The sequence below is a fragment of the Symphalangus syndactylus genome, chromosome 13 (genome assembly GCF_028878055.3).
Source record: "Symphalangus syndactylus isolate Jambi chromosome 13, NHGRI_mSymSyn1-v2.1_pri, whole genome shotgun sequence".
Lineage (NCBI taxonomy): Eukaryota > Metazoa > Chordata > Mammalia > Primates > Hylobatidae > Symphalangus > Symphalangus syndactylus.
This window is the reverse complement of record NC_072435.2, coordinates 21510457-21532493: the sequence shown is the minus strand read 5'-3', so window position 1 is coordinate 21532493 and position 22037 is coordinate 21510457. Positions and strand designations below refer to the sequence as shown.

Below are 22037 nucleotides of genomic sequence, written 5' to 3'. Positions count from 1 at the left end.
TCTTTGCCAAAAGCGTAGATTTTGGCCACGCGTGGCAGCTCACACCTGTAATCCCAGCACTTTGGAAAGCCAAGGTGGGAGGATCACTTGAGCCTAGGAGTTACTTTTTTTTTTTTTTTTTTAAGACCAAGTCTTGCTCTGTCACCCAGGCTGGAGAGCAGTGGCACAGTCTCGGCTCACTGCAACCTCTGCCTCCCGGGTTCAAGGGATTCTCCTGCCTCAGCCTCCCTTGTAGCTGGGATTATAGGCACGCACCACCATGCCCAGCTAATTTTTGCATTTTTAGTAGAGACAGGGTTTCACCATGTTGGTCAGGCTGGTCTCGAACTCCTGATCTCAAGTGATCTGCCTGCCTCAGCCTCCCAAAGTGCTGGGATTATAGGCATGACCCACCACACCCAGCCAAGCCCAGGAGTTTGAGACCAGCCTGTGCAACATAGTGAAACCCCTGCCTCTGTTTAAATAATAAAGTTTTTATTTTTTATTTTATTTTATTGAGGCAGTGCCTCGTTCTGTCACCCAGGCTGGAGTGCAGTGGTGTGATCCCAGCTCACAGCAGTTTAAAAATCCCTGACTCAAGCAATCCTCCTACTTCGGCCTCCTGAATAGCTAAGACTATGGGTGCATGCTACCACATCAGCTAACTTTTTATTTTTGTAAAGAAAGGATCTTGCAGCTGGGCGCGGTGGCTCACGCCTGTAATCCCAGCACTTTGGGAGGCCGAGGCGGGCGGATCACGAGGTCAGGAGATCGAGACCATCCTGGCTAACATGGTGAAACCCCGTCCCTACTAAAAAAAATACAAAAAATTAGCCGGGCGTGTTGGCGGGCGCCTGTAGTCCCAGCTACTCGGGAGGCTGAGGCAGGAGAATGGCGTGAACCCGGGAGGCGGAGCTTGCAGTGAGCCGAGATCGCGCCATTGCACTCCAGCCTGGAGGACAGAGCAAGACTCCATCTCAAAAAAAAAAAAAAAAAAAAGAAAGGATCTTGCTATGTCACCCAAGCTGGTCTCAAACTCCTGGGCTAAGCAATCCTCCTCCCTCAGCCTCCCCAAATCCTGGGATTACATGCATGAGCCACCACACCCAGCCAGGAATAAAGTGTTAAATAAGCAAATATGTTTTAAAAAACAGTAAACTTGCCAGGCACAACTTTAATGTTTATTAAAGTTTGAGGAGTCCAATTCTACAACAAAAAATATATATACTTTTAAAAAAAGAGTAAATTGTAAATGCTTTCACCACAAAAATAGATTAATTTGCTTGATTGAATCATTCCCCCAATGTAAACATGTATCAAAACATCACATCGTACCCCATAAATAAACACAATTATTATTTGTCAATAAAAAAGTTTTTAGAAGTAGCTGTGGGCCAGCAGTAATGCTAAGGACTGGAGGGCCACGAAAATAATTTTGAGTCTCCTGGGAGCATCACTTTTCAATATGACAATTTAAAAAAAATCTAAACTACCAATGTAAAACATTTGGCTTATTCCAGCAAACAGGAGAGGTAGAAAAATGAAACTAAGTAAAAATGCAAAAAAAAAAAAAAAAAAAAGAAAAGAAAGAAACAAACAAACAAAACCCCAGACATTTGGCTTTCAGGGAGAAAAAAAAATCAGCTTACCTCCAGTGGAATCTGGCATAAATTATCAAGTTGATTGATTTCTGATGCCTGTGGTCTTTTCTTCTGAAAGGGACTGAAAATGAAAAGGCATATATACTGAAAAGCTAAACTAATGACTAAAACTTAATTGGCCCCCTACCCACTGTATTCCGCATCATAATCCAGTCAAGAAACAACCCAAAACACTCACTTCCTACGAAAGCCCCACCTAATCCTATCAGGCCACGTCAAAATTTCAATTCCCAATTCTTTCCTTGACTTCTCCAAAACTGAATGAGCTCTCATAAAAGTTGTGATCGTGAAAGCTTAATTTTCAAATCTGCCCAATCAGTTTCCAATGGAAATTTTTTTTAAGTTCATGCAAGTAAAAATTTTTTACCTTGACTTTGAAATAGAAAGCATGGAAAACATTATCCAAATGTCAGAGGATGAAAATAAATTAAAAAGGCAAAAAATTTGCTGGGCACAGTGGCTCACGCCTGTAATCCCAGCACTTTGGGAGGACCGGAGTTCAACACCAGCCTGGCCAACATGGGGAAACCCTGTTTCTACTAAAAATACAAAAATGAGCTGGTCATGGTGGCACGTGCCTGTAATCCCAGCTACGTGGGAGGCTGAGGCAGGAGAATCGCTTGAACCCAGGAGACGGAGGCTGCAGTGCGCCAAGATCGTGCCACTGCACTCCGGCCCGGGCGATGAGCGAGACCCTGTCTCACGTCTCAAAAAAAAAAAAAAAAAAAAAAAGGAAAAGAAAAAAGAAATAGGGCCAACGGGGGTGGAACAATGCCTTAAAGTGCTCTCCGCCCGACAGAAAGTATTCAGGCTCCAACCTCCAACCGGCAAAATCTCTTCAGTGGTACTAATACTCTCAAAATGAGATCAACATGCCAATCCAGCCCCACCCTAGTCTGGGTGTTGAATTTAAGCACAGGCTACATGCCCTTGCCTGCAGACATGGAGAGGTTCCAAAACTGAGCATCCAACTGAATTCCAAGAGATTAAACCAGACTTCATGGGACAGGATGCACCAGACTAGACCTCCTCCCAGGAGAAGAGGTATCCAAAGATCGTATTAGCAAATGACCCTTGGCGGCGTGCAGTGGCTCAAGCCTGTAATCCCATCACTTTGGGAGGCTGAGGCAGATAGATCACCTGAGGTAAGGAGTTCGAGACCAGCCTGGCCAACATGGTGAAATCCTGTCTCTACTAAAAATACAAAAATTAGCTGGGCATGGTATTGCACACCTGTAGTCCCAGCTACTCAAGAGGCTGAGGCAGAATTGCTTGAACCCAAAAGGTGGAGGTTGCAGTGAGCCAAGATCATGCCACTGCACTCCATCCTGGGCAACAAAAGGAGACTCCAACTCAAAAAAAAAAAAGCAAAAAAAACAAAAAAAGCAAATGACCCAGCCAGCCCGGTGGTTCACACCTGAATCCCAGCCGCCTTGGAGGACTACTGTAGTCCCAGATACTTGGGAGGCTGGGTGGCAGGATCAGTTGAACCCAAGAGGTCAAGGCTGCAGTGAGCAAGGATCTTGCCACTGCATTCCAGCCTGAGGGACAGAACAAGCCTGAGGGTGAACTGAAAGGGGTGGAGTGATTTCTATCTTTTTTTTTTTTTCTGAGCTGCTGCACCTGGCCTTTTTTACTTTTATTTTTTTAGAGACAGGGTCTCACTATGTTGCCCAGGCTGGTCTCAAACTCCTGGCCCCAGGTGATCTTCCCATCCCAGCCTCCCAAAATTGCTGGCATTACAGGCGTGAGCCACTGCAGCTGGCGCAACAGCACATTTTCAATGTAGAAGAAAAAGCCATCTATTGGAAAGAGACTCCATGTAGGATTTTTATAGCTAGAGAGAAGTCAGTGCCTGGCCTCAAAGCTTCCAAGGACACGAGGATTCTCTTACATGAAACTAATGCATCTGGTGACTGAGTTTAATCCAATGCTCACTTGCCATTTAAAAAATTTTTAAGCCTCTGAGAATTATGCTGGCCGAATGCGGTGGCTCATGCCTCTAATCCCAGCAATTTGGGAAGCCAAGGCAGGCAGATCACTTGAGGTCAGGAGTTCCAGGCCAGCCTGGCCAACATGGTGAAACCCTACCTCTACTAAAAATACACAAAAATTAGCCAAGCATGGTGGCCCGTGCCTGTAGTCCCAGATACTCAGGAGGCTGAGGCAAGAGAATCACTTGAACCTGGGAGGTGGAGGCTGCAGTGAGCCAAGATCACACCACTTGAACCTGGGAGGTGGAGGCTGCAGTGAGCCAAGATCACACCACTGCACTCCAGCCTGGGTGACAGTGCTAGACTCCGTCTCAAAAAAAAAAAAAAAAAAAAAAAAAAAAAAACTTGAACAGATGAGGAATTGTTTCTTATGGATAAGCAAATAAAGTTTTGTTTGTTTGTTTGTTTTTTGAGACTGAGCTTCGCTCTTGTTGCCCAGGCTGGAGTGCAATGGCGTGATCTCAGCTCACTGCAACCTCCACCTCCCATGTTCAAGCAATTCTCCTGCCTCAGCCTCCCGAGTAGCTGGGATTACAGGCATGCACCACCATGCCCGGCTAATTTTTTTTTTTGTATTTTTAGTACAGACGGGGTTTCTCCATGTTGAGGCTGGTCTCGAACACCTGACCTCAGGTGATCCACTCACCTCAGCCTCCCAAAGTGCTGGGATTACAGGTGTGAGCCACCGCGTCCAGCCTTAAAGTGTTTTTTTTAAGAGACTCAAATATGTCAATTTTATTGTTTCTCTATGTGCACATTTATTTGCTACTGAAAATTGCAAAAGCAGTACATCACACCTTCTTATTGTAATTCAAACTTTGGAAAACCAGAAAGTCTATTATGCTCTAGCCAAACTATCCGATGTTTTTTTCCTTTTTTTTTTTTTTGACAGAATCTCGCTCTGTCACCCAGGCTGGAGTGCAATGGCGCGATCTTGGCTCACTGCAATCTCTATCTCCCAGGTTCAAGCAATTCTTCTGCCTCAGCCTCCCGAGTAACTAGGATTAACAAGGTGCGCCAACACGCCCAGCTAATCTTTTGTATGTTTAGTAGAGACGGGGTTTCACCATGCTGGCCAGGCTGGTCTCAAACTCCTGACCTCAGATGATCCATGCACCTCGGCCTCCCAAAGTGCTGAGATTACAGGTGTGAGCCACAGCACCGGCGTCCAATGTTTTCTTTACATTCTTTCCCCATAGGTCACTTTCCTTCAATTTTTTTTTTTTTTTTTTTTGAGACAAGGTCTCTCTTTGTCACCCAGGCTGGAGTGCAGTGGTGCAATCACAGCTCACTGCAGCCTCAACCTCCTGGATTCAAGCCATCCACCCACCTCAGTTTCCCAGGTAGCTGGGACCACAGGCATGTGCCACTTCACCTGGCAAATTTTTTTGAAAAATTTTTTTGTAGAGATGGAGTCTCGCCATGTTGCCCAGGCTGGTCTTGAACTCTTAGCCTCAAGCAATACTCCTGCCACAGCCTCCCAAAACACTGGGATTACATGCAATAGCCACCATGCCTGGCCTACTTCAAATTCAAAAATTTAAACCAAACTTCATCCCCGTGTCTTCACAAATGCTCAGCAAAGAAAACTCCTAAGACAATTCAGGGGCCTCTCATAACCTTACTGAGAGATGTTAATAAAGAACCTTAGTAACTTGACTCTCAACCCCACTACCAACCCTTCCCCTCTAGCAGAAGGTTCACCCCAACAACAGGATAGAAGAGAAACAATCTTCCAGGACATCAGAGGTGGCTCGCCTTACAGGAGGAAATTAGTAAGAACATTGCTCTCTGTGGGGAAAGAAAGGATGGTAAAAATCGAGATACCTGTTAATAGATTTTCTCAGCTTGAAAGAGAACTGACACTGGGCTTAAGGGAGTTCAGAATGAATCAAGAAGTGAACCATTCAAATGTGGCTGCAGTTTCTGTGTGTATCACAGATGGGATCCTTTTGAGAATGCTAGAAAAGGGAATTATGACACAGAGCCAATTCAGCCATAAACATTATTTTTGTACTTTTTCTTTCTTGCTGGTAATTTTTTCCTATTCTTTTGAGATGGAGTCTCACTCTGTTGCCCAGGCTGGAGTGCGGTGGCATGATCTTGGCTCACTGTAGCTTCCGGCTCCTTGGTTCAGGCAATTCTCCTGCCTCAGCCTCCCAAGTACCTGGGATTAGAGGCGCCCACCACTACACCCGGCTAATTTTTGTATTTTGAGTAGAGATGCAGTTTCACCATATTGGCCAGGCTGGTCTTGAACTCCTGACTTCCAGTGATCCACCCGCCTCAGCCTCCCAAAGTGCTGGGATTACAGGTGTGAGCCACCGTGCCTGGCCTTCTTGCTGGTAATTTTTTATATAGCGGGTTGAGAAAGCTACTATATGCTAGGATAGACTATCACACTATTTTTGATATCTTTTTCTGCGATATCTTTTTCTCATACATTTTCCTTCCTACAATGATACCAGTAACTTATAAGGAATCTGCGTAGTTTGAATGCATTTGAATAAGTTCAATATACCTTAGTGCTACTCTTTGATTTAATCCCCAGAGCACCAATAGGTCCTAAATATTCTCGTGTTTTAGAAGCCTGAAGTCAGTGAGAAAAACCCACAGAGAGCAATATTCTTACTAATTTCCTCCTGTAAGGCGAGCCACTTCTGATGTCCTGGAAGATTGTTTCTTTCTATCCTGTTGTTGGGGTGAACCTTCTGCTAGAGGGGAAGTGTTGGTAGTGGGGTTGAGAGTCAAGTTACTAAGGTTTTTTTTTTTTTTTTAGACGGAGTCTCGCTCTGTCGCCCAGGCTGGAGTGCAGTGGCGCAATCTCGGCTCACTGCAAGCTCCGCCTCCCGGGTTCACGCCATTCTCCTGCCTCAGCCTCTCCGAGTAGCTGGGACTACAGGCGCCCGCCACCACGCCCGGCTAATTTTTTGTATTTTTAGTAGAGACAGGGTTTCACCGTGGTCTCGATCTCCTGACCTCGTGATCCAACCACCTCGGCCTCCCAAAGTGCTGGGATTACAAGCGTGAGCCACCGCGCCCGGCCAGGTTCTTTTTTTTTTGAGACGGAGTCTGGCTCTGTTGCCCAGGCTGGAGTGCAGTGGCGCAATCTCGGCTCACTGCAACCTCTGCCTCCCGAGTTCACGCCATTCTCCTGCCTCAGCCTCCCGAGTAGCTGGGACTACAGGTGCCCGCCTCCGCGCCTGGCTAATTTTTTGTATTTTTAGTAGAAACACGGTTTCACCATGTTAGCCAAGATGGTCTCGATCTCCTGACCTCGTGATCCACCCGCCTCGGCCTCCCAAAGTGCTGGGATTACAGGCATGAGCCACCGCGCCCGGCCTAAGGTTCTTTATTAACATCTCACAGTAGAGGGTACGAGAGGCCCCTGAATTGTCTTAGGAAATTTCTTCCGTGAGCATTTGTGAAGACCCGGATGAAGGTTGGGTTGAACTTTTGTCACGGGTCCATTGGCAGTCTAGTCACAAGCGCCTCCTGGATATTTGGGTCCCAGCGGAAGACGATGCCAAACTCTCAAACTGCCACGAGGTAGCCTGGAAAGAACCCCACAGTCCAGAAAGAGCCTCGAAAGTGGTTTCGTGAGGTGGAATTTACTCCTGGTGAAGATACTGTGAACGCTGTTTAAACTACAACAGAGGATTTCGAATATTGATGCATGTAGTTAAAAAAGCAGTGGCAGGCTTTGAGAGGATTGACTCCAATTTTAAAAGAGGCTCTACTATTGGGTAAAATGCTATCAAACAACATTGCATGCTACAGAGAAGTCTTTCGTGGAAGGAAGGGTCAGTTAATGTGGCAAATTTCATTGTTGGTTTAAGAAATTGTTACAACCACTTCAATATTTAGCAACCACCACCCTATCAGCCAGCAGCCAACCACCTCGAGGCAGGACTCTTCACCAGCAAAAAAGATGACGACTCCCTGAAGGCTAAGATCGTTATTGGTATTTTTAGCAGTAAAGTATTTTTATATAATTTCTTTTTAAAAAAATAATGGAGCTTCAAATAAAGGCATTAAGTATTTTTTCTTTTAATAGACGGGGTTTTGCCATGTTTTCCAGGCTGAGCTCAAGCAGTCCACCTGCCTCAGCCTCCTAAAGTGCTGGGATTACAGGCATGACTCACCGCATCCAGCCAGCATCAGGTGTTACAAAATTAAAGTATGTGCCTTGTTTCCTAGACATAACACCATTTCACACTTTATTAGACTACAGTGTAGTGTAAACATAACTTCTTTTTTTTTTTTTTTTTTGAGAGGGAGTCTCGCTCTGCCGCCCAGGCTGGAGTGCAGTGGCGCTATCTTGGCTCACTGCAAGCTCCGCCTCCCGGGTTCACGCCATTCTCCTGCCTCAGCCTCCCGAGTAGCTGGGACTACAGGCACCCACCACCACGCCCGGCTAATTTTTTGTATTTTTAGCAGAGACGGGGTTTCACCATGTTAGCCAGGATGGTCTCAATCTCCCGACCTCGTGATCCACCCACCTCGGCCTCCCAAAGTGCTGGGATTACAGGCGTGAGCCACCGCGCCCGGCCATAACTTCTTTTTTTAAATAGAGACAGGATCTCCGACAGGATCTCCCTACATTGCCCAGGTTGACCTCACAACTCCCGGTCTCAAGTGATCCTCCCCCTTCCATGTCCTAAAGTACTGGGATTATAGGCATGAGCCACCACACCCAGCCAATGTAACTTTATATTCACAAGGAAACAAAACAATTTGTGTGACTCGCTTTACAGCAATATTTGCTGTATTGTGGTTGTCTGCAACCCAATCCACAATATCTTTGAGGTATGGCTGGACTTTCTAAGTGTTTCCTGAGTCAGCCTACTTTTTCTCCATTTTTTGGTCATTATTCTATCCATTTTTTTGTTTTGTTTTGCTGTTGTTTGGAAACAAGAACTTGCTGTGTCGCCCAGGCTGAAGTGCAGCAGCACGATCATAGCTCACTGCAGCCTCACCATCCCTGTGTTCAAACCATTGTCCTGCCTCAGCCTCCTGAGTTGCTGAGACTACAGATGCACACTACCACACCTGGCTCATTTTTTAAAAATTGTTGTAGAGATGAGTCTCATCATGTTGCCCTGGCTGATCTGGAACTCCTGGCCTCAAGCCATCCTTCCGCCTCAGCCTTCTGAGTAGCCCTGATCAATCCATTGTTGAAGAAAACATGGATGTTACTTTGCAGTCTGTCGACCTGAATTTGTGTTTGCTTGACATTGCGTAATTACTAGTTTCAGCTTACCCACTTTTTGTCAGTAACACGCAGAAGAGACCGTGGCCTTCTTACTGTATCATATTAGGAAGCATCTCACATTGGTTTGTGCCATTACTGGTGCAGTGACTTTCTTTTTTTTTTTTTTTTGAGACGGAGTCTCGCTCTGTCGCCCAGGCTGGAGTGCAGTGGCGCAATCTCGGCTCACTGCAAGCTCCGCCTCCTGGGTTCACGCCATTCTCCTGCCTCAGCCTCTCCAAGTAGCTGGGACTACAGGCGCCTGCCACCACGCCCGGCTAATTTTTTGTATTTTTAGTAGAGACGGGGTTTCACCGTGGCCTCGATCTCCTGACCTCGTGATCCGCCCGCCTCAGTCTCCCAAAGTGCTGGGATTACAAGCGTGAGCCACCGCGCCCGGCCTTGGTGCAGTGACTTTCAGCCACTTGGTTAAGGTAGAGCTGGCCATATTTCTCCACTGCAAAATTACTGATTTTCCTTTTGTAATTAATAAGTGTGTGTGAGTAGATTCTTTGAGATGAGGTATATATCTCGTTCTTCCTCAAACTTAAAGGTTTTTTTTTTAAGTGAAAGCAAATTTGTTAAGAAAGTAAATAAATAAAAGAATGGCTACTCCATAGGCAGAGCAGTGTCACTTTAAGGTTACGACGTCAAGTGATTTTTGTCCAAATCAATAATTACTGTGATGATTGAAAAAAGATTATTATCAAGTTTATTTTCATTGTCTCAAGGTCTGCTGAACTCTGGATCTAGGCTGTGTCAACAGGGTAGTGTGGTATGCCCTGTACCCGTCTCTGCCTCCTACAGTCCTTTTCATTTATTTTGTCTTTTTATAATAGAGGCAGAGTCTTGCTATATGCTGTCCAGGCTGGTTTCAAACTCCTGAGCTCAAGCAATCTTCCTGCCTTGCCCTCCCAAAGTAGTGGGATGACAAAGTGTGAGCCACCACATCTGGTCAAGTCCTTTACCATCTTCAGAAGGCTTAGCTTGCGGTTTCAGCAGAAGGATAGACTCCCAGGAAGACTGTGAGAGAGATTTGGGGCCCAGTTGATAATATCAAGTACACCGAATTTGACTATGTTCACCATGTTCTGGCTCCAGAGAAATGAGAGTCACTGGTGAAGTTGGTGCCATTTTGTGTATCTTCTGTACCTAAGGAGGAAAAAAGATAGGGGAAAGAATGTAAGAGGTCAGCTTATATTCACAAACATGGAAGTCAACCTTTTCCCACCTTTTCTTTTTCTTTTTTTTTTTTTTGAGACAGAGTCTTGCTGTGTTGCCCAGGCTGGCATTCTCCTGCCTCAGCCTCCCTAGTAGCTGGGGCTACAGGCGCCCGCCACCATGCCCGGCTAATTTTCTGTATTTTTAGTAGAGACGGGGTTACACTGTGTTAGCCAGGATGGTCTCGATCTCCTGACCTCGTGATCCGCCCACCTCGGCCTCCCAAAGTGCTGGGATTACAGGCGTGAGCCACCGCGCCCAGCCCCCACCTTTTCAATCCAATATGGAACCTACTACTTCCTGGGAAAGCCATGCCCCCGCTGCCCCTGGCAGACCACACCTGAGGATTCATTCCTCTGTTCACTCAATCACACCTTCAACAGAAGTGTATTGAGCGTTTCCTTTGTACCAGGCACTGGGGATACATCAGTGAACAGAATTTGTATCCATGGGGGTTGCTGGACTCCAGTTGGAAAGTGGGCAGTGGATTCTTCAGAAGGTCCACGGCCTGGGAAGAGTCTTTGGGGACTGTGAGCAACCCCATGGTACCGTGGAGCACTTGGGCGGGAATATCCTCCACCTCCCAAGGGGAGCTGTCGGCTCCACCATGACGAAGCACTGGACATCCAAGGGCTCCGCTTGTGAACCACATTGGAAACAACAGGCTAGTTACCTTGCAGTCCCTCAGGACTCTTGCCCTGCTCTTCTCGTTCTAAGGACGCCACAGATTCCCTTTTTCTCTGGAGAAGTAATCTAGATCTTCGATTTTGGAACCAAATCTAAGGGGGTAAGGCAAAGAAACTTAATTTAAACAAAGAATGTTGTGTAAAACTCATGATTGCTTTCTTCTCCTTTTTCTTTTCTTTTTTTTTTTTTTTGAGACAGTGGTCTCTCTCAGAGTAGCTAGTGCTACAGGTGTGCATCATCACATTAGGCTAACTTTTAAACTTTTTGTAGAGACGAGGCTTCACCATGTGGCCCAGGCTGATCTTGAACTTCTGGGCGCAAGCAATCCTCCCAAGTAGCTGGGACTAGAGGCACACTTGACTGTCCCCAACCCAAGATATATATATATACGTATATATATATATACGTATATATATACACTTTTTTTTTTTAATACGGAGTCTCACTCGGTCACCCAGGCTGGAGTGCAGTGGCACAATCTCGGCTCACTGCAACCTCCATCTCCCAGGTTCAAGCAATTCTCCTGCCTCAGCCTCTGGAGTAGCTGGGATTACAAGCATGCACCACCATGTCCAGGTAAATTTTTGTATTTTTAGTAGAGACGGGGTTTCTGCATGTTTTCAGGCTGGTCTCGAACTCACGATCTCAGGTGATCCACCCGCCTCGGCCTCCCAAAGTACTGGGATTACAGGTGTGAGCCACTGCACCCAGCCACAACTCTTAATATGGCAGTTCAGTTTCAACATTGGTTTTGGAGGAGACAAACATTCAAACCGTAGCAATCACTACCTAGTACAGTACCTAGCACATAGTAGATGCTCTGAATAATGCAAAGTGAAAGGAGAGAATGAAAACTGAAAATGAGATGAGGAAAGTAAAAGGAAAGAACCATCAGAACCACTAATGTGCATTCATGTCCTGCTTACAGGAGGGAGCACTGGTTTAAACGCACACACACCCTACACAGCAGTCTGACAATTTTATTCCATTTTAAGATGTGTCAGGAATGAATCCTTGGACAGACTGGTACATTTCTCTGAGCTAAATGTTAAATGTCTAATGTGGACCTCATAATTTGTTTTTTCAAGACAGAGTCTTGCTCTGTTGCCCAGGCTGGAGTGCAGTGGCGCAATCTCTACTCACTGCAACCTCCACCTCCCGGGTTCAAGCGATTCTCCTCCCTCAGCCTGCAAAGTAGCTGGGACTACAGGCGTGCACCACCATGCCCGGCTAATTTTTGTATTTTTGTAGAGATGGGGTTTCACCATGTTGGCCAGGCTGGTCTTGAACTCCTGACCTCAGGTGATCTGCCCACCTCAGCCTCCCAAAGTGCTGGCATTACAGACTTGAGTCACCACACCCAGCCTGGACCTCATACCTCATAACTCTAACCTCAGGGCATAATTAGAAGATCTGAAGGATACAGTAGACATAAAGACTTCAGTCAAATAGGCCGGGCATGGTGGCTCAACCCTGTAATCCCAGCACTTTGGGAAGCCAAGGAGGGTGGATCATCTGAGGCCAGGAGTTCAAGACCAGCCTGGGCAACATGGCGAAACCCCATCCCTACTAAAAATACAAATAATATTAGCCAGGCATGGTGGCACACACCTGTAATCCTAGCTACTCAGGCAGCCGAAGCACAAAAACCGCTTGAACCCAGGAGGTCGAGATGGCAGTGAGGCAAGATTTCGCCGCTGCACTCCAGCTTAGGTAATAGAGTGAGATCCCATCTTGGAAAAGAAAAAAAAAAAGGCTTTAGCCAAATGCCTGGCTTATATGCAATATTAACTAATATTCATTCACTCAACAAATTCTCATTGGGTGTCACGTGCCACGCACTGTTCAGGGCTCAAGGAATACAACGTTGCTCAAGACAGACAGAAAATACCAGACGGGGATGTGAGATTGAGTCCTGTGGGCACCTGGGGGTAGAAGCCAGCAGAGTAGGAACAGCTGTGAAAGACCCTGAACTGTGCCCAGCAGGATGAGGAACTGCCTGAGGCCCATGTGGCTTCCTTTCCTGTATACCTAGATCCCTAGGAGATGGGACAACCATACTTCTTTTCACTCACTTGGACTCTTGACTCTGGAACACCGATTTCTTTAGCAAGTTCTTCTCTGGAATCAATCCCAGGGTATGGGTTTTTCATAAACGCCTCGATGAGAGTGTGTAACTGAGTGGCGCTGTAGGTGGTACGACACCGTCTGGCTTCTCTACCTGGAGAACGCATGGAAAGATGGAAGGGGGCAGTCAAGGAGTATTGCAAGGGTCCGTTCACATATTCAAACACAGAACCCAAACTTGTCACTCTCCCTCCAATTTCGATCCCACTGACTCCTCCTGAGAGGATCTTGTCCCAGGTTCCTTCCAGGTGGAAGGTTCTAGAGGAGACACAGGATGATATGTCTGGGCTTCTGGACTCCAGTAGAAAGAAAGTAGGCAAGAGGCCGGGCGGAGTGGCTCACGCCTGTAATGCCAGCACTTTGAGAGGCTGAGAGGGGGCAGATCATGAGGTCAGGAGTTCAAGACCAGCCTGACCAATATGGTGAAACCTCGTCTCTACTAAAAGTACAAAAATTAGCTGGGCGTAGTGGCGCGCACCAGTAAATCCCAGCTACTTGGGAGGCTGAGGCGGAAGAATTACTTGAACCTGGGAGGCAGAGGTTGTAGTGAGCCAAGATCAAGCCACTGCACTCCAGCCTGGGTGACAGACTGAGACTCCATCTCAATAAATAAATAAATAAATAAATAAATAAATAAATAAATAAATAAGAAAGCCTGGGAAGAGGGCAGGGGAGAACTTCTAGGGTACGATGAACCCTTTGCCACCATAAGACCCTGAACAGGAGGTCATCAGGGAGGAGACATTCTTTTCTCAAAGTAGCAGTTGGCTCCACCGTAGAGAAGCTCTGCTGGGGAACAGAACTAAGAGGGTTATTTACTTTGAAACTCCACACCAGGTTGATCTTGCCCCTGGCTCTGGCTTGATTCTAAAGTCTCAGCTTCTGGTCTTTTCTGGAATCCGTGCCTAGCTCTTCGATTCTGAAACCAAATCTGAGTGAGGAAAAGAAAAGGAGATAATTACATGTTAATGTCATTTAAGCTACATCACTGCCTGTTCCCAAAGTGAGCAATTCTTATTGGGCCTAAGCCCAGGATTATTATTCACTTCTGTCACTTTCTACCAAGTCTTCTTTTTTTTTCTCTTTTTTTTTTTTTGAGATGCAGTCTCACTTTGTGGCCCAGGCTGGAGTGCAGTGGAGTGATCTCGGCTCACTGCAACCTCCACCTCCTGAGTTCAAGTATTCTCCTGCCTCAGCCTCCCAAGGAGCTAGGATTATAGGTGTGTGCCATCGTGACTGGCTAATTTTTGTATTTTTAGTAGAGATGGGGTTTCTCCATGTTGGTCAGGCTGGTCTCGAACTCCCAACCTCAGGTGATCCACCCACCTCGGCTTCCCAAAGTGCTGGGATTATAAGCATGACCTACCACGCCCGGCCCATCTACCAAGTCTTAGGTCAAGACTTGGCATTCACACCCAGGGCAACATAGTGTGACAACATCATCTCTACTAAAAACAAAAAAATTTAAAAAAAAATTAGCCGGGCACAGTGGCTCATGCCTGTAATTCCAGCACTTTGGGAGGCCGAGGCAGGCAGATCACGAGGTCAGGAGTTCAAGACCAGCCTGGCCAACATAGTGAAACTCCGTCTCTACTAAAAATACAAAAAAGAATTAGCTGGTCATGGTGGCAGGCGCCTGTAGTCCCAGCTACTTGGGAGGCTGAGGCAGGAGAATCACTTGAACTTGGGAGGAGAGGGTTTCAGTGAGCCGAGATCACGCCACTGCACTCCAGCCTGGACGACACAGCAAGACTCTGTCTCAAAAAAAAAAAAAAAATTAGCCATGGTGGCACGTGCCTATAGTCCCAGCTATCTGGGAGGCTGAGGGAGGGTTGCTTGAGCCTGGGATTAAGGCTTCAGTGAGCCGTGATTGTGCCCCTGCACTCCAGCCTGGGTGAGACAGTGAGACTCTGTCTCAAAAAGATAAAAAGATGAAAATAAAAATAAAAGATTGGGCATTCAGAATCTTCACCATCTGCTGCCAACATGATTTGCTCTAATTATTAATATTTAATTGGTAAATAGCTGCTGCAATTATTACAGGTTTAAAAACCAGCTCAAGTATCTCCTCCTCTGAAGGTACGCCTACACGCGTTCTCTCACCTCCCGTGAGCTCGCTCATCCTGGGTATCCACATCTGTGAAGTGAGGCTAAGACCAACACCTTCCTGGGTTTATTGAGGGTCAGTTGAGATACTCCCCACCAAGCCCTCAGCACACGGGTACATAGTATGGGCTCCGTTAATGGTTCTCCCTCCTGCCTTTCTACTTCCAGTCCTGGAGATACCGAACCTTAACTTACCTGGATTCTGGACTCTTCTGTATTGATTTCTAAAGCAAGTTTTTGTTTGGTAGCATAACCTGGGTAAGGCTTTTGATTGAAGGTATTGATGAGGATTTTCAATTGATCTTCTGTGAATTTGGTGCGACAGCGCCTACGATTTGCTGTTACCATCTCTAGGAAGATTACAAAAGAAGAAGCATGTAATAGGTTAATTTATATATTCAAACTTCAGGTTCAAGCTAGTCTCTCACTTCCTCTTTCCGAATCCACTGGAACCCACTCCAGGAGAACTACCCTCATACAATTATGGAGCTCTTGAACACACAATGGCGATTTTTCAACTTCTTTAGCTCATCTGAATGCCATACTAAGAAGTCAGGGATCCTCTGTTTTGAAAAACCATCAGAAACCATTGTGAGCAAGTCGTGGTGGTTCATGCCTGTAATCCCAGCACTTTAGGAGGTCAAGGTGGGCAGATCATGAGGTCAGGAGTTCGAGACCAGCCTGGCCAACACAATGAAACTCCATCTGTACTAAAAATACAAAAAATTAGCCAGTCTTAGTGGCATGTGCCTGTAATCCCAGCTACTCAGGAGGTGGAGGCAGCAGAATTGCTTGAACCTGGGAGGTGAAAGTTGCAGTGAGCCGAGATCGTGCCATTGCACTCCAGCCTGGGTAACAGAGTGAGACTCTATCTCAAAAAAAAAAAAAAAAGTCTGGGCGCGGTGGCTCACACTTGTAATCCCAGCACTTTGGGAGGCCGAGGCGGGCGGATCACGAGGTCAGGAGATCAAGACCATCCTGGCTAACATGATGAAACCCCGTCTCTACTAAAAATACAAAAAATTAGCCAGGCATAGTGGCGGGCACCACTATAGTAGCCCCAGCTACTCGGGAGGCTGAGGCAGGAGAATGGCGTGAACTCAGGAGGCGGAGCTTGCAGTGAGCTGAGATTGCGCCACTGCACTCCAGCCTGGGTGACAGAGTGAGACTCTGTCTCAAAAAAATAAAATAAAATAAAATAAAACAAAAAATAAATAAAAATAAAAACGTGTATGTAATGAAAATGCCAATAATTTTTTTAAAAAAAACAATATGTTCTGTTCATATGGATTAGAAACAATCTAAGTCAATAATGCATGTGATATGTCATTATAGTGATGAAACCATAGAAATGAAGAGTTTGTGATACAAGGACCATTTCAACCCCTTTCAGTTTTTCAGGTCAAAATTCCTTGGTGCATATATTTTATTTTTTTTATTTTTATTTTTTCAGGCAGGATCTCACTCTGTTGCCCAGGCTGGAGTGCAGTGGCACAATCATGGCACACTGCAGATTTCACCTCCACAGGCTCTGGTGATCCTCCTACCTCAGCCTCCTGAGTAGCTGGGACTACAGGTGCACACCCCCACACCCGGCTAATTTTTCTACTTTTTGATAGAGTTTCGCCGCATTGTCCAGGCTGGTCTCAAATTCCTGGGCTCAAGCGATTCCTCAGCCTTGGCCTCCCAAAGTGCCGAGATTACAGATATGAGCCACCACCCCTGGCCAGAGCATATTTTTTTACTTCGACCTCCATTGCTCAATAGCAATAGCAAGCAAACAGTATCAGTTTCCAAGGTATTTTTAAAAACACCACAGGGAGGACAAAATTAACTGGAAAAAGAATTTCATACTTTCAGTAGAATTTTCCAATAGGAAAAAAAATGCCACATCACATAATTTTCTGGATAGGACATCTCCTTGAAATAACCAAATCTGGAAAGCATTTTGGAACATACCATTTTGTAACAGAATTAGATTTAGTGAATTGAGATGAGAAGAAAATTTACTAGAGATGCTAGAGGTTCAGTTAGAAGCCCAACAGCTTTTTTGTTTGATCTTTGAATGCTTGCCCTTGTCTTCAGTTTCACACACCTGGTCCATTGTTTTGTTTTTTGTTTTTTGTTTTTTGAGATGGAGTTTCACTCTTGTTGCCCAGGCTGGAGTGCAATGGTGTGGTCTTGGCTCACTGCAACCTCCACCTCCTGGATTCAGGTGATTCTCCTGCCTCAGCCTCCCAAGTAGCTAGGGTTACAGGCACATGCCGCCACACCTAGCTAATTTTTTATATTTTTAGTAGAGACAGGGTTTCACCATGTTGGCTGGTCTCAAACTCCTGATCTCGTGATCCACCCACTTTGGCCTACCATAGTGCTGGGATTACAGGTGTGAGCCACTGCACCTGGCCCGTGGTCCATTGTATTTCATTGAAGGGGGAATGTTCAACTTTTACAAGCTCAATGAATTGGCTCATACAATCCGCCTTTGACATTACCCATCATTTCTCTTGAACCTGTCCATCTCCTTGACCTCATCTTACGTGACATTCCACTTGGCTTTATACGTTGCAGTGTGTACTCCTGCCATGATATCTAACTTCCATCTGACCCCCAACCCGGCCAACTTCTTCCTCCTGCAGAGTTTTCTCTTGCTCCTCCCTCTACCCACAAGGCTCTTCACATGATGATGGATGAGGTCACCTTGTTCAGGTCTCAGCTTGCACGCCATCTTCTCAGAGTCCCTCCCTGACCCTCCGGTCTACAGTGGTCCACACCCCATGCTATGACCTCTCACTTTACCACCACGCTTAGCTAAGTTTTTAGCAAAACTGTAGAGATGGCCTTTCCCTAGGTTGCCCAGGCTGTCTGAGACTCCTGGCCTCCCCATACAATCCTCCCACCTCAGCCACCCCAAGTGCTGGAATTACAGGAATGAGTCACATCCACTCTTTTTTTTTTTTTTTTTTTTTTTCCTTTGAGACAGAGTCTCACTCTGTTCCCCAGGCTAGAGTTCAGTGGCACAATATCGGCTCACTGCAGCCTCAGCCTCCTGGGTTCAAGTGATTCCCCTGCCTCAGACTCCTGAGTAGCTGGGATTTCAGGCGCCTGCCAACATGCCTGGCTAATTTTTGTATTTTTAGTAGAGACGGGGTTTTGCCACATAGGCCAGGCTGGTCTGGATGATCCACCCACCTCAGCCTCCCAAAGTGCTGGGGTTACAGGTGTGAGCCACCACGCCTGGCCAATTTCTTAAACTTTTTTAAAGGGTAGTTGTCACATGGAGTCTGAAAACGTATCAGTGAACTTTCCTTACTGCGTTATATTAAAATACATTTTTGTCTTACATTTTTTTTCAAGTTTCCAACACATTATCTTACATTTTGAATGGCTCTTTTACCTATCAATGATTTTGTAGCCTCTTGCATTTATCATTTAAAACAACAGTTTAGGCTGGGCGTAGGTGGCTCACACCTGTAATCCCGTCACCTTGAGAGGCCAAGACAGGTGGATTCCTTGAGTCCAGGAGTTCAAGACTATCCTGGGCAACATAGTGTGACACCATCTAACTCATTCTACAAGGCCGGTATTACTCTGATACTCAAAGCAGGCAAATAGACACATCAAAAAAGGACAATATCCCTAATGAACATTGATGCAAAAATCCTCAACAAAATACTAGCAAACTGAATTCAACAGTATGTTAAAAAGATAATTCCTCATGACCACATGGGATTTATCCCACGGATGTAAGGATGTCTCTGTACCCCATAAATATATACACTTACTGTGCACCCACAAAAATTCAAAATCATTGGCCGGGCACAGTGGTTCACGCCTATAATCTCAGCACTTTGGGAGGCCAAAGCGGGCAGATCACCTGAGGTCAGGAGTTCGAGACCAGCCTGACCAACATGGAGAAACCCCGTCTCTACTAAAAATACAAAATTAGCCAGGCATGGTGGTGCATACCTGTAACCCCAGCAACTCGGGAGGCTGAGGTGGGAGAATCGCTTGAACCTGGGAGGCAGAGGTTGCAGTGAGCCGAGATTGCACCATTGCACTCCAGCCTGGGCAACAGGAGTGAAATTCCGTCTCAAAAAAAAAAAAATTAAAAATAATTCTTTAAAAAAAGGCTAGATTACTGTAGGATTTTGGTGGAAACAAAAATTTTTTTAAAGATAAAAATATTTTAAAATAATAAAAATGTGAAAGGCTAGCTATGCTGGCAATTCAAATAATTACATACATCCTTCTTTTCCAGACAGGCATCCTATTCCAGTATGAAGCACAGGGTTTGATGCATATGTCCCTTTTTGTTACACAGGATATTAAAAAGGTGTAATCAAGGGTTAAAGTTTAATAACATCAATAATTGTTACTGCTTAAGGACATTCCTAAGTGAAACCGCTTTTTGTTCTCGCACTGAAAGTATGAGGGTAACCGTAGTAACTACCAGTACAATTTGGTTATACTGGTTTGATGTTCTCTGAGGTACCAGCAGATTTACCCATCATTGTTTTTGTATCATCAGTGCAAGTGTAAACATACCGAAAAGGAAAATGTCTTAGTATAATTAGGAAAATTAGGAACCTTATAGTTCCTGGAAAGGGCTCTGGAGCTCCACAGACCATACTTTGAAAACAAGTGCCCTAAAATAAATCTTCTGTTCTTCCACATATTTGTAAGTAACACCAACCCTTTCAAAAGACCACTTCATAAGATTTACATAGACCTGCCCTGATGCCTTGAGAAATTGATCCTCTCTGCTTTTGTAATTAATCTCAGAAAGCCACTCCTAAATCCATTTTGCTTTTCCTCAACTTCTACATTTCTGGAGTAGGAAAATATATATATATATATATAGTCATTCTTTGAATTCTAATTTCTAAGCCTTTACCCTTCTCCACACAACAAACATTCACAGGCCGGGCGCGGTGAATCAAGCCTGTAATCCCAGCACTTTGGGAGGCCGAGGCGGGCGGATCACGAGGTCAGGAGATCGAGACCATGGTGAAACCCCGTCTCTACTAAAAATACAAAAAATTAGCCGGGTGTGGTGGCGGGTGCCTGTAGTCCCAGCTACTCGGAGAGGCTGAGGCAGGAGAATGGCGTGAACCCGGGAGGCGGAGCTTGCGGTGAGCCGAGATTGCGCCACTGCACTCCAGCCTGGGTGACAGAGCGAGACTCCGTCTCAAAAAAAAAAAAAAAAAAAAACAAACATTCACTTCCAGAAATGGCTAGGTAAGTCCTAGTAAAATTAACCAGAATATTTTCATCTAATTTTTCAATTGTTAAAAAATTATTGAATGCCTATTAAAAGCCAGACCCTATTCTAGGCACCATAAACAAAACAGTTAAGATATCCTTGATCTTTAAGGAGCTGAAAGATATCAAGCAAACAGGCAAAAGATGTAGTGTATCAGATGATGAGTATTTCCACGGCAAAGAAGAATCAAGTGGCAAGAGTAGAGAGTGCAGGGGTGAGGTCACAGTTTTAAGTGCAATAGTTAGGGATGGGCTCACTGAGAAAGTATAACATGAACAAAGGTACATTAAAGAGTGAGCACTGCTGACATATGAGAGACACATTGCAGGAGGTGGGGAGAGGCCCTGGGCTGGGACACTGCCTGTCCTATTTGACTTAAGGCAAGGAGGACAGAACATCTGGAGAAAAAGGAATAAAAGGGAAGCAGACGACGTCACAGACCATACTGGGTGCCACGTTATCTAGGGCACGATAGGGCCAGGTGCCTTTTTGTTGAGGGTTTTGAGCAGATAAGTGACATAATTTATTTTATGTATGTATGTATGTATGTATGTATGTATGTATGTATGTATGTATTTTTAAGATGGAGTCTCGCTCTCTGGCCCAGGCTGAGGTGCATGGCATGATCGCGGCTCACTGCAACCTTCACCTCCTGGATTCAAGGAATTCTCCTGCCTCAGCCTCCCGAGTAGCTGGGACTACAGGCGCCCACCACCACGCCTGGTTAATTTTTGTATTTTTAGTAGAGACGGGGTTTCACCATGTTAGCCAGGCTGGTCTTGAACTCCTGACCTCGTGATCTGTCCACCTCGGCCTCCCAAAGTGCTGGGATTACAGGCGTGAGCCACTGCGCCCAGCTGCCATAATTTAATTACCAGTTTAACAACATCACATGAGGTACAGCGTTGAGAATAGGTTGGTGGAAGCAGAGAGATCAGTTAGGAGAAGACTGCAATAATCTAATGCAATGGGCCAATAATCTAATGAGATGGACCAAGAAATGGTCAGATTCCTTAAATATTTGAATGTTAAAGCCACCAGAATGTCCAGCCTGACTACGTTATGTTATGCGGGAGAAAATGGAGTCAGGAGTGTTTTCTAGACATGAAGCATGACCTGGCACCTCCTGAGCTGGAGAAAACAGTGGGAGGAATAGTTTAGATATGAACATAGGGAATTCAGTTTTTGGAACATATTGAGGGTGAGATGCCTGTTAGAGACAAGTAGGCAATTAGATAAAGTCCAAAGTTCAGGAGAAAAGTTCAAACATTCTGTAGAGAGAAATCAGGAAAGTGCTTTCCAGATCTGGAATCCTTGATTCTAAGGATATTCTGAGCTCTAAACTTTGTGATGTGTCCCATAGTCACTCTCTTTTAGCATCTGTCTCCCTCTCCTTTTTTTCTTTTCCGCTCCTTCCTCCCCTCTTCTTCCTGAAGCTCAAATATGTCTTATTTATTCTTGAATATCTGTACCTTTCTGAAATTCCCAATGCTCAAATGCACTGAAAACAGCCTATTTTCATAATATCACATCAGAGAAACTGGTTTTCCCTTATCCAGATACAGTTATTTTAAAGTCTAAAAACGGAACTCTCACAGCTTCTGACAAGACCAATAGGTTTTTAGCCCTGTTTTTTCCCCAAACCAACAAAAGCTCAGTCAAGCACAAGGGAACTTACTGTGTGAATAGGTGTCTTCGGCCATGCTGGAAGAGAGTCCTGAAGCCTGAGCCACTGTCTGGGAGAC

The 22037-nt window shown here is 45.4% G+C and overlaps 1 protein-coding gene across 1 annotated transcript; it reads right to left on the bottom strand.

Annotated features, from left to right (window-relative positions):
- Positions 1–9574: 9574 nt before the first annotated feature.
- On the bottom strand, positions 9575–22037 carry DUXA (double homeobox A). Its single transcript, XM_055239956.1, has 6 exons — positions 21971–22037; positions 15222–15376; positions 13740–13851; positions 12869–13014; positions 10780–10885; positions 9575–10037 (listed from the first exon to the last, which is right to left on the bottom strand). Exons 1-6 carry the CDS (start codon positions 21993–21995, stop codon positions 9967–9969), a joined length of 615 nt encoding a protein of 204 aa, XP_055095931.1. The 5' UTR covers positions 21996–22037; the 3' UTR covers positions 9575–9966.